Here is a 12,429-nt window from a genome sequence, read left to right as displayed (position 1 = left end):
TTAGAATATGTGGTCCTTTTATACTTTTGGAAAAGGAAAACAGTCTACCAAATATTGATAGTATTCTTACTAAACATTCTAGAAACATGTTCTAGACACTTATGAAACAATTAGTAATACTTGCTTACTAATCATTCTTAAAGAATGTTCTAGAATCATATTGAACAGTTAGTAATAATTTCTTACTAAACATAAAATTGTAATAACCAAGTATTGCTACTTTCTATATTATAACATCATCCTTAAAAGGACCGACAGGTCAATCTTGTTCCTCATACTATTAAAAGTCCTAAATGGGACATATACTGAAAGCCTTTTAAATTTTTTTCATTAATAGCAGCGCCGTGGCGCAGTGGAAGCGCGCAGGGCTCATAACCCTGATGTCCTCGGATCGAAACCGAGCGGCGCTATTATTTTTTGCTGTTTGTTCCCATTTTCATATGGCAATACCTTCTACCCTGGTCAAGTCCGTCCTAATTTAGTTACTTTTTTAACCTCTTCCCAATCACACTTCCCAACAACAACAAATCAACAAGCAGAGTGTCACACTTTCACCTCTCAATGGAAATGTCGCCATGTCATTAAACCCGATCCAACAACCGATGGGACTGCCTCAATTGAGACTCGCAGCGTAAACTTCACTAGCAGCGCGGCCGACCGTCAATTGTTCCGTGCTGTGGATGCTCTATTTGGAGAGCAAAAAATATTCTTCCTATGGGAAATAGAGATTACCGTGTATGAATGATATGTTGTGCACACACTCTATTAAAAGGTAAATAGTGAAATATTTCATCTGGGTCATCCATCGTTACACTTAAAGGTAAGAAAATGGTGTAAGTTGAACGAAGTTAGATTAGGTGGTGATACATTTTGATTTGGTATTAAGCTTGTGGAGTTAATTCTTTAAAATTTTTCATTATAAATATAATATCTCATCTCTCCCCCTTCATTCGTCATTTCACTTTCTAAAAGACAAACTAACTATGAATTCTTCATATTTATCAAAAGAAGAATTACTTCAGAATCATTACCCTATAAATAACATAGTACCGAATATATTTAACGAACCAATGACTAAACCCATTACACAAATATTGGAAGTAAACCCTATTCCAAGTAATGTTAATAATGATAATGACAATGATAATATAATGAAATTAGGAAAGAAACATAAGAATGATAAGAAAATTGTTGTAGAAAATATGGAAATTTTGCAATATTTAATAAATTCATTAGGCGGGAAGGATAAATTGGCTAAATTATTAAAATATGTGCTTCAAATTATTAAACTATTTATAACTAATTTCTTAAGACAATATCAAACAAAATATACGAATGTCAATGATATTATTATTCGTTATAATTTTAAAAATTTGAAAAACTTATTATTACAACCAAATTTTTGCTTATATGTGATATTCTCTAAAATCAATAATAATTTAGGATTTATAATAGAACAATTAGGAACTTATAGATACATTTTAAGATTTGGAAATAGTCCATTCTTAATTTATAATATGATGAAAAGAATTAAAAAAATATGGTCATATGATAACAAATTAATAACATTTCAAGAAAATTTTATCAATTTATTCGGTAATGAAACTTCATTCAGAGATACTACAACTCTATATTATACGATATGTGATGAATTGATATTATTACACAAATTCAAATTATGGTCAAATCCAAAATTATATGATACGATATCAAGACATGAATGTTGGACGTGGCAATCGGATATTTTATTTACTTTGAAAGATCTATTTATCAAATTGTCAGATTTACATGATAAAGAATTGGAATATACTATTCAATTACAAGTAAAACAACGTGCTTCACAATTATATTCCAATAATTTCACTAATAATAATAATCACAACATTTCTCCATTAAGACAGAAACTATTACATGATTTGAAAAATTTAAATGATGTAGACAATGAAAATATAATTATCAAGAGAAAGTTGCAACAAGTAAAATTACAGAAACGTTTAGTACATCTAGATATAATGAAATTATCCTTTGACGGATGTGCTAATTCACTAGATTTATTTAATATTAAGACTCATCCAATCGTATATCCAGTATTATCAATAGGATCAGGTATTATGAGTCTTATAAAGTTGTGGAAACAAGCTAAACAGGATATTATCCAGGAGAAGCAAATTGTCTGATGATCGTAAACATCTTTAATTAAATTTGGTCAGAAAATGAAAGAAGATTCAATATGTGCAATAGATTCCACCAATTTAATTAAACAGTCACAACCAAATAACATTACATACATATATATATATATATATTACTTCACAGCTAACCATTTCAATCAATTTAGTTTTTGGCTTTCTCTTATAAATGATAATGACCTTTGGTTTTTAAGATCCAAAATTAGTATTATATGTAGAAACGCGTAACGCCAATAAAGAAAAATAAAGAAAAATAAACAAAGAACTTACATATATTTGAATGATGCTCGATTGAGAGTCTGAAGAAGATAACGAACACATCAATAAAACTAGTGCAATATATTTTCAAAAGTGATCGTACATCATTTTGATCTATTGAATATTATCTACTCATTTTCATAGGTCATCTAATATACTATAAAGATACAATGATGCAGGAAGATATACCCACAACACCTACTAGAGACTCCCCTGAGAATGATATTGTAGATGACAATTCTTCCCTGGTTTTATCACCAGAATACTCAGATGATAATCTCAACAATGAAGAGTATCCAATGAGAGGCTATAATCATGGTTTATCGTCTAAGAAAAAGGCAGATCAAAATTTAGTAAATTTTAACTCAATGAAGGACACTACACCAACCATTCTATTCGTTGAAAAGAGCATGACTAGAATGGCTCCATGCGATCGGCAAAAACTTTTCAAAGAAAATATGGAAACCGTATCTGATATGTCTTTAGAAGTTGGTAGGTGTGAAAATAATCAGGCTAGTTCTAATCCTCTGAATTCTCCCATGAAACAATCGGAAGTAACATCATTAGAACAGACAGTAGGGAAAACATTAGAACAACTTGATGTGAATAAGCCATTACTATCGAAGATAGACGCTAAAATGACGAAACAATCCCAACAAAATTTTAATGTAACATCACCTGAAAAACGTAATATTAAGCGCTTGAATAGTGTAGAAGAAGGACTGGGAGAAGGTGAGAAGATCACAACAAAGAAACAAAAATTAGACTCACCAATAAGCAGTGATGAAAAAAGTGAGAAATCAAGTGATAATGAAAATATTGAGCCTCCAGCAGTAATTGAGATGATTAATAATAACACCGATTCAACACCAGAATTAGAGGCAGGAGTTATTATGACTAATTCTGCCGAGACTCCAAATGTCTTTGACTACCAAAACTCTAGTCCTATATCTAGTAATCATATGCTATCACCAATTATACAACGTGAAGAAGGACATTCTTATGACAGCAAGATTGGCATTACTGAGGATGATGATAAAGATGATGATGATAACGATGATTCAGAATTTAATAATATGATATCGAAGAGAAATACAGAACTGAGTAATGACATACACCAAGTTAATATTAAGATGAATAATTTAGCTGTTGATTATCAAAAATTAAATAAGAGATATTTGAACTATCATTCAATGGTTAATGAATTACAAGAAGATTTAAAAGTTTCGAAGATGAAAAATGGAGAATTACAGGTGGAGAGTAATAGTCAAAAGAAAATGATTGACCCATTAAAAACTAAACTTCAAGAATTTGTCAACGAAATTAAAATGATGAACTCTAATCAGAACTTATTACAAACAAAATATGATAATATTTGTTCAGAAAATGAAATATTTAAAAAGGTACAAGAGGAGTTAGAACAAAAGATAGTAACTCATCAAGGAAAGATTAAAGAGAATGATACAATTATCAAAGTTATGACAACTGAAAAGGATGAATTACAATCGAAGATGGACAAATATATAATTGACATTGAAGAATTACAACAACAGAAAGAGCATGCAGAACTTGATGCTGAGAGCTATAAAAGTGAACTTGAAATAAAAAATCTAAACTTACTTGAAACTCAGCAAACTTTAAATAAGACAGTAGATTCAGAGAAAAGTAACTCTGCTGATCTATTACAGAATATTAAACTTTTAACTGAAGAAAAGGAAGAGTTACTTTCCAAATTAGGCAACATTGAGAAGAATAACGATAAGGAAATGAAGGAAATGAAGGATAAAGTAGAAACATTTGAATCGACTAATAAAGAGCTTCAAAGTAAAATTTATGCATATACTTCTGACCTAGAGACAATCAAAGAGAATATGGAGCGTAAGGATCAAGAAATCAATACAATTAAGAAACAACTCGATTCTGCAAACGATGAATGTGAGGTCCGTGTTGCTGAAGTCACTGAATTAAATATTGAAATTGAATCTCTGAAAGAATCTAAAATTCATTTAGAAGAAAGTAATACTATACTCAAAGAAGAATTGAATAAAAAAAATCTTAGTTCCAAGGACGAAATTGAAATTTATAAGAAAGCATCTATTGAACTTGAAAGTGTACAATTGAAAAATAATAACGTTGAATCGCAATATCTAAAAGAAATTGGAGAATTGCAAAACACTTTAGCTACTGTTGGTGATTCTCTAGAGAGTGCACAAAAACAAACTGAACAATCTGAAGAAGAGAATAAGAAATTGAAGGAAAAAATTGAAGAACAGAAGAATATTCTGTTTTCGAAAGAGGCTACAACTTCCGAAAATAATATAGATGATCTTAATAAACAAATTTCTGAATTAAAAAAGCAGTTGGAAATTGCTACTGCTACCACTACGCAAATAGATCAAGGTACAGAAAAGAACGATGTAGAAGAATTGAGACATCAAATCGACAATTGGAAATTGAAAATGGAAGAAAAAGAGAAAGATACAAATAAGAGATTAAGATTACTTGCTGAAGATTTGTACCATCAATATTCCTCGAAACATGAGCAAAAAGTCAAGAGCTTAAAGAAGTCATATGAAAAGAAATATGAGACCCAAATCGAAAAATTGGCAATGGATAATCAAGCATTGAAGGAAGAAATTGATAGAATAAATAAACTGTTGCATTCAGAAAGAGAGGAGAAAAGAGAATTATTAAGAACAATGGAGAATGAAGCTAATTAAGTAACAAAAATAAATATAACTATACATACTTTAACGATACACAACAAACCAGAGAGAAATCATGACAATTGGAGCTTAGTTAAACTCTTTTTTTTTGCTTTTTTTTTAATAAATAAATAGATTAATTACATGATGTTCTTTAAAATTATATAATGATTATAAAGGTGGACATATTACTGTTTGTTTGTTTGCCTCCATTGTCATCAAATTTACAATTTATAAAATGAATAAAGCAATTTAATTAGCGTCACGTTTCTTTAAAATATTTTCAATAAATGATTCACCTGCTTTATATGATGATCTAACCAATGGACCAGATGCACAATATTTGAAACCTAATTCCTTCTCTGCTACATTTTTCCAATATAAAAATTTATCTGGATGAACGTATTCTACTACTTTCATATGTCTTTTTGTTGGTCTCATATATTGCCCGAATGTGACAATATCACAATCGATTTCTCTTAAATCTTTTAAAGTTTGCATAACTTGTTCGTCAGTCTCCCCTAAACCTAGCATTAATGAAGTCTTAGTCAAAAGGGTTGGAACAGTCTCCTTAGCTCTCTTCAATACAGCTAATGATTGTCTATAAGTTGCTCTTCTATCACGAACAAAGGGCGTCAAATCTTCTACAGTCTCTAAATTATGAGCATATACATCCAATCCACTCTTAGCCATTACATCCACCATTTCCATATCTCCTCTAAAATCACCTGACAAAGTCTCTACCAGAATTTTATTATTAGTCTTTTCTTTAATCATACGTACAGTCTTAGCTAAATGATGAGCACCACCGTCGATTAAATCGTCTCTATCTACCGTAGTTAGTACCACATAACCTAAACCCCATTTCTTTATAGCCTCTGCGGTATTTTCAGGTTCCATTGGATCAGGTTTAGCGGGAGTTCTATTCGTCTTTACAGAACAGAATCTACAACCTCTAGTACAGGTATCACCTAATAACATGATAGTTGCAGTAGCCTTTGATTTATCTTTACCACCCCAGCATTCACCAATATTAGGACATCTAGCCTCTTGACACACTGTACTTAATTTAAGTGTACTAACATCGTTATATAATTTATTGAAATTTTTACCCTTTGGAATAGGAACTTTTAACCAATGTGGTAATTTCTCTTGATTATTACTATTAGCTAAACGAGTCTTTTCTAATGGGTCATAAACATAATCAGCAGCTTTCCCACTAACAAAATCCTGGAATGAGGGACCAACATTCATAGCGTCTCTGAACTCAGTCATCCGTCTCCTGGTACCTTTCTGATTAGTCTTTGTAGTAGTAGCACTTTTCAAAGCAGTTGTCGATAAGAGACGTCTTGTCATAGTTTCACTTGACTGTTTCAGCATATTTGTATTTGCCGTATTCTCCGTGTATGTCTGTATAGCCTTTCTTCTTTTTACTTATTCGTGTACGATATTAGTTTCAACCCCAAAATAATAATATCTCGAACCTCCCTTACCTTTATATATCGTAGTTCTTTCCTGATCTCAAATATACGTTTTTAATGCTGTGTCGACCCTTTACAGTTCTCCTCATTTATAACCGATGCTTGCAATTAAATATAAACCCAATCAGTAGACGAGAATACCTTATCTTCCTTTATCAGCATAAAAGGAAGAAAAAAGAAGTCGCGCCGATCGCAGCGCATTTTTTCGTTTTGTGATTCTGACCGGCCGCTCTTCGACTCTCGGTGGGAGCGTCTTTGTTTTTGAGGAGGGAAGGCGAAGGGAGGGCTGAAATTCTTTTTGGTTCAGGTTTGGCTGAATTGTTGCCTACCAATCATATAAAGAACAACAGGATCAGGAATGTTGGGAAGGCAGTGGAAGACAGGTTTGGGTTGACGAGAGTGAAGGTGAGAAAGACAGATTGCAGCAATGTATCCGGGAAACGGTAGGTATACCTACAACAACAGCAACAACAACAATAATAATAATAACAATTATAATGGAAATGGTAATGGTAACTATGGTAGGCCTGCAATGCCACCTCCATCTATGAACTATAATAACAGTACCCAAATGGATTATAATAGACCATCTGGTCCTCCACCGAGTTATAGTAACTATAACAGTAATAATAATTCTAATGGGTCTCGGGGTAATAACGATCAGAATAATTATAATGGGTATCAAAGACCAACGGGTGCCCCACCACAATCATTAAATAATCCAAGTTATTCAGGTGCCCCATCGAATTATTCACAACCTTCAAATTTCCAGGCACCTCCAACGGTACCACAATCGTTTAATGGTAATTTCACTAATGAACAATATCAATATTCTCAGTGTACAGGTCGCCGTAAAGCATTAATCATTGGGATTAATTATATTGGTACACAGAATGCTTTGAGAGGTTGTATTAATGACGCTCATAATATCTTTAACTTCTTAACTCAATATCATGGTTATTCTCCAGATGATATTGTCATTCTGACAGATGATCAAACTGATTTGGTTAGAGTACCAACTAGAGCTAATATAATTCGTGCAATGCAATGGTTAGTTAAAGATGCACAACCAAACGACTCATTATTTTTCCATTATTCAGGCCATGGTGGTCAAACTGAAGATTTAGACGGGGATGAAGAAAGTGGATATGATAGTACTATTTATCCTGTGGATTTCCAATCTACCAGCCACATAATCGATGATGAAATGCATGATATAATGGTGAAACCTTTATTACCAGGTGTTAGACTAACTGCCTTATTCGATTCATGTCATTCCGGTACTGCTTTGGATTTACCTTATGTTTATTCTACTAAAGGTGTAGTGAAAGAACCTAATATGTGGAAAGACGTTGGAGGTGATGGTTTACAGGCTGCTATGGCTTATGCTACGGGTAATAGAATGGCTTTAGTGAGTTCTTTAGGGTCAATGTTTAATACTGTAAAGAAAGGTATGGGTAACAATGTCGACAGAGAGAAAGTAAGACAAATTAAGTTTTCAGCAGCTGATGTGGTAATGTTTTCCGGTTCGAAGGATAATCAAACTTCAGCAGATGCCATTGAAGATGGTCAAAATACAGGTGCAATGTCTTATTCCTTTATTAAATGTTTAACCTTACAACCTTTACAATCATATTTATCCCTTCTTCAAAATATGAGACAAGAGTTGAGTAGTAAATATACCCAAAAACCGCAATTGTCAGCATCTCATCCTATGGATGTTCAGTTACAATTTATAATGTAAATATCGATATGTTATTTTTATTAAATTCGCATCTACATATTAGATTATATTAAGTAATATTATTTGTAATTTTTGAGAAATATTATTATAACATTGGAAGTTTGTCTTTTAAAGAGAAACGGGAAATCATTCGTTAAAATGGAATATTAACATGAATAGCATTCCATTATCTTTCTAATTCTACTTAGGATCAAAACTACACCCTGTATTTTACTACGGATAATATATAATTTATTTTTTTATGTTTTTTTAATGATATACACAATTTATAAAATTTGGTATTATTTATATGAATTTTCGTTACTAATAGGACACTCAAAAGATGCAAATGATATGCCATAATAACTAAGGAGAAGAAAGTTCATTTAATATAATAAAAAAAAAATGTTCAATGACTTCTTAGTTCGTTTGAAAAATGCTTTGAAAAAGAAAATAAAGATGATTGAATCTTAAAACATCTAGATTAATTTTCTTCAGTAGCTTCAGCTTGTTCCTTAGCTCTCTTAGCTTCTAATTCTTCTTTGATTTGTACTTCTTTGTCATCATAAGCCTTCTTGACTTGTTGGATTTCGAGTTCAACAGTCTCGATGTTGATCTTGGTTTGTTCGTCTTGTCTAATTAGGAAATCTTCATGTTTGGCCTTTAGTTCTTCAATACTCTTATCAACATCATCGGCACTGATTGGAACAGTGACATCCAATTCTGCCAAAGTAGCAATTAAAGTTGGTTCTAGGGAGAACTTACCATCAACCTTGTTGAAGGCACCTTGTTCAGCTACCTTTTCTTGTTTTTGTTGCTTCTTCTTGTGCTTCTTAGACTTTGATGGTGCGGTATTCATGTAACCAACTTTTTCAACTTTTTCAACTTTAACTAAATCGTTGTTTTCTACCTTGGTAACAGCAGTGTGGGTATCTAAACTAGAATCGACTTTGTTGTCAATTGTAGTAGTAGTAGTTCTCTTTGGCTTTTCATAAGTTGGATCTAGAACCAATAGAGCATTTTCAATGGCTTCAATTTCATAGGTGAAAGCTGGAACTTTAACATGGTTCAATTTTTCTTGTAACTTACCAATCTTACCATCTTTTTCTTCAATCAACTTAGATAAAAGTTCATCTTCTTCACGTTTTTGTTTTTCATTTTCAATCTTAGCTCTGAAAGCCTTGAATTCATTATCGAAATCATTTCTAATTTGTCTAATTTGACCATAGATCTCATCACGCTTCTTGTATAGAGCAGAACGTTTATTGAATAGAACTTGTCTCTTATCGTAAACAGATTGAGAAGAAGCATGCATGTCATCCAATTTCTTTTGGTTAGTTTCAAAAGTGTTAGACAATTCCTTAGAGTTCAAAGAAGTCAATTCTTCCTTCAATTGAGTAATCTTATTCTTATCGTTATCTAAGGATTTCTTAATTGGATCAACAACAGTCAGATCCTTCATCAACTTGTTCAAAGATTGAATTTCTTTAACCATCAATTTTTCTTGAACGATAGATAAATCACCAGTACCAATCAATTCATCGATTTCGTTAATTCTTAACTTAGCGTCAGCAATGGTATTGTATTTATTTTTTTTACCAATCTTATCAGCAATGTCATTGTTCTTTCTTCTAATTTGAGCATCTAATTGCTTAATAGTATCGTGGATAGTGTTTCTACGATTCTTCAAATCAGCTTGAGTCTTAATGATTTCTTTGTTTTTATTTTGTAGATTCTTTCTTTCATCAGAAGTCTTATCATTAACTTGGAATTGATCAATTTGTTTTCTTAATAAAGAAACTTCTTGGTCAACTTTCTTCAATTGAACATTCAATGTGTCTAGCTTCTTGTCTCTGACAGAGACATCAGGACGCTTGAACTTATGTTGGTTCTTGTTGTTGGTATTGTTGTTGTTAGAGGACATTTTGTAACGAGACCTTGAAATCAGTTGTTCAATCTAGTAAAGTAAAATGTAGTCAAGAAATAAAAATGAAGAATACACTAGCGAAACGTAATAAGGATTCGCTATTACACTTCGAATCATTATCTACTAAAATACACAAACACCACATATATATATATATAAGAGAGAGAAACTCCAAAACAGGCCAGCAAACGTAGACTGGCAACTTGTTCCTTCCCGATCCATCAATTGACCTCCAATGTTGTTTGCGATTATCCTGTCAAACATTTATTGAAAGTTTCGCGTGGAATTTTTCACTGCTGACGACGTGTCCATTGCTGTGCTGGTGGTCGTTTAGAACGATGTATGCCCTAATATAGGGCTTGCTTGGTTGAGAGATGTCTGTTTGTTATTGTTATATACATGAAGAATATGCCAGTAAGGGTCCACGTTACGTGGGAGCTATAGATGTAGTTATATAGTTATATATATAGATAGATGAATCCTATTTGAAAGGGTGGGGTAGCTATGGACAAGGTAGGAGATGGTTGATGAGGATTGCAGTTGCAACACTTACGTTGAGGGAGTCTACAGTGCTTGCGATGGTTGGACTCTGTGGGCCGTTGAAAGGGATCTCTACTAAGTAGTCAGTTATTTGGATTAGACTGGAGCGTACTCCAGAGCCTTCGTTCCCCATTACGAGCATCGTTGGTGATCTTTGTAGCATTCCATCGAGGTCCACAATTGCTAAAGTCTTATCCTTGATGAACTGTGTCACAGGTTTTTCTGTGGATCCACTTGTGCAATGACTTGTAATAAATGTCCAACTACCATTTGTATCTAGTTGTGATTCTTTGAAAAACTGGACAGGGTCATCGACATGGTATATGGGTACCCATTCCATCGATCCACTACTTGCTTTCGATACCACTGGAGTCAACGAAGAACTATTTTTCTTGGTCATCACTATGAAATCGACCCCAAGGAAATATGCACTTCTTATAATGGCACCGACGTTATGTGGGTCCATCACCTCATCTAGGAATATCCCAACAGGGAACCGTTTCCCCTGGCTAAGTTTTGTATCGAAAGGAACTTGTTTCAGTATATCGTTTGCATTTTGGTTTTGTTTCTCAGTGACTACTTCATCTGCAAATATTGGAACTTCATTTTGATTCACTAAACTCACTTGGAAAGTTGAGGATTCGGTTTCTTCTTGTTGTATGACGGGTCCTAGATGTTTGATCTCAGTATTTTGTAACGGTTTGGTCTCAAGAACAATATTATTATGGAGATTGAATTTACTCAATTGATTCAATTCATGTTTATTGGATTCTTGTAATGGTACATCTAATTTAAGTTCTTTCAATTTATTAGTTATTAATTCTAATGAATCATTACCGTAATAATACAATTTATTGAACGAATGTCTTCTTGGATTAGTCAATGCAGCCATGACACTATTTGTACCAAACACATACTCTAACAAAGGGTTCATTTGTAACTTGTCCATGGTTCTACCATTATATGAAAAGCTTTGGCGATGTTCAGTTCTTTGCAGTTTTGAATCTTCTTTAATCTTACTTAGTTTGGCCTCATGAGCAGCTTTCTTTCCATAGGGGTCTCTAATAGGTTCCCGTTTCTGTCTGGCATGTACATGGGCATACTTAGATTTAAACCATTCTTCTTTATTACTACTACTATTCTTAGAGAATCGTGACCCATTCTTATTAGATTGCCATGACTTTTTGGGAGTCTCCACTGCTAAATATTTATCAAAAGAACTTCTCTTGTTGTTGCCATTACCAGCATTCTTCCATAACAGCGACCTGCTAGTAGTAAACGATCTCTTCCACATGACTTACGTAGGCTCAGCTGGGTGTATCCTGTCTCTGGTCAAGCTGTATCTACCTGGTTATTTAGCTAGTATATGGCAGGTTATATATGCCTCTGCTACTGAAATTTTATAGTTTGTTAGCCACCGACTGCACCGCGTAATTTATCAGCATTCTACCAAGACAGAGCAAGAGACAGAGACAGAGACAGAGAGGTCTAAGAGTCGAATGAGAGGGTCAATAGTAGATATGTTGAGGTCCCTTATTCGAACGTGTGTGTAGACGTATAGAGATATACATTCTATACGTCTACACACACGCTCCTCTTCCAGTTT

General features: G+C 33.1%; 6 protein-coding genes and 1 non-coding gene across 7 annotated transcripts; 4 read left to right on the top strand and 3 right to left on the bottom strand.

The window, feature by feature from the left end:
* Positions 1-338: 338 nt before the first annotated feature.
* Positions 339-410, top strand: KABA2_03S02332. The gene has a single exon. It is a non-coding gene; the product is annotated as a tRNA-Met (tRNA).
* A 573-nt stretch (positions 411-983) lies between these two features.
* PEX27 (Pex27p) lies at positions 984-2,177 on the top strand (the record flags this gene model as incomplete). Its single annotated transcript, XM_041549565.1, has 1 exon — positions 984-2,177. The coding sequence occupies one exon, from the start codon at positions 984-986 to the stop codon at positions 2,175-2,177; it is 1,194 nt and encodes a 397-aa protein (XP_041405499.1).
* A 443-nt stretch (positions 2,178-2,620) lies between these two features.
* SLK19 (Slk19p) lies at positions 2,621-5,167 on the top strand (the record flags this gene model as incomplete). Its single annotated transcript, XM_041549564.1, has 1 exon — positions 2,621-5,167. The coding sequence occupies one exon, from the start codon at positions 2,621-2,623 to the stop codon at positions 5,165-5,167; it is 2,547 nt and encodes an 848-aa protein (XP_041405498.1).
* Positions 5,168-5,404: 237 nt separating this feature from the next.
* On the bottom strand, positions 5,405-6,532 carry LIP5 (putative lipoate synthase; the record flags this gene model as incomplete). The annotated part of the gene is made up of 1 exon (XM_041549563.1): positions 5,405-6,532. The coding sequence occupies one exon, from the start codon at positions 6,530-6,532 to the stop codon at positions 5,405-5,407; it is 1,128 nt and encodes a 375-aa protein (XP_041405497.1).
* A 528-nt stretch (positions 6,533-7,060) lies between these two features.
* Positions 7,061-8,377, top strand: MCA1 (Ca(2+)-dependent cysteine protease MCA1; the record flags this gene model as incomplete). The annotated part of the gene is made up of 1 exon (XM_041549562.1): positions 7,061-8,377. One exon carries the CDS (start codon positions 7,061-7,063, stop codon positions 8,375-8,377), a length of 1,317 nt encoding a protein of 438 aa, XP_041405496.1.
* Positions 8,378-8,840: 463 nt separating this feature from the next.
* Positions 8,841-10,280, bottom strand: BFR1 (Bfr1p; the record flags this gene model as incomplete). Its single annotated transcript, XM_041549561.1, has 1 exon — positions 8,841-10,280. The coding sequence occupies one exon, from the start codon at positions 10,278-10,280 to the stop codon at positions 8,841-8,843; it is 1,440 nt and encodes a 479-aa protein (XP_041405495.1).
* A 505-nt stretch (positions 10,281-10,785) lies between these two features.
* Positions 10,786-12,117, bottom strand: MRM1 (Mrm1p; the record flags this gene model as incomplete). Its single annotated transcript, XM_041549560.1, has 1 exon — positions 10,786-12,117. One exon carries the CDS (start codon positions 12,115-12,117, stop codon positions 10,786-10,788), a length of 1,332 nt encoding a protein of 443 aa, XP_041405494.1.
* Positions 12,118-12,429: the final 312 nt, after the last annotated feature.

This window comes from Maudiozyma barnettii (assembly GCF_903064755.1).
Source record: "Maudiozyma barnettii strain CLIB 1767 genome assembly, contig: KABA2_03, whole genome shotgun sequence".
NCBI classification, from domain to species: domain Eukaryota; kingdom Fungi; phylum Ascomycota; class Saccharomycetes; order Saccharomycetales; family Saccharomycetaceae; genus Maudiozyma; species Maudiozyma barnettii.
The sequence above is the reverse complement of the archived record's forward strand: the minus strand, read 5'-3'. Positions and strand labels throughout refer to the sequence as shown.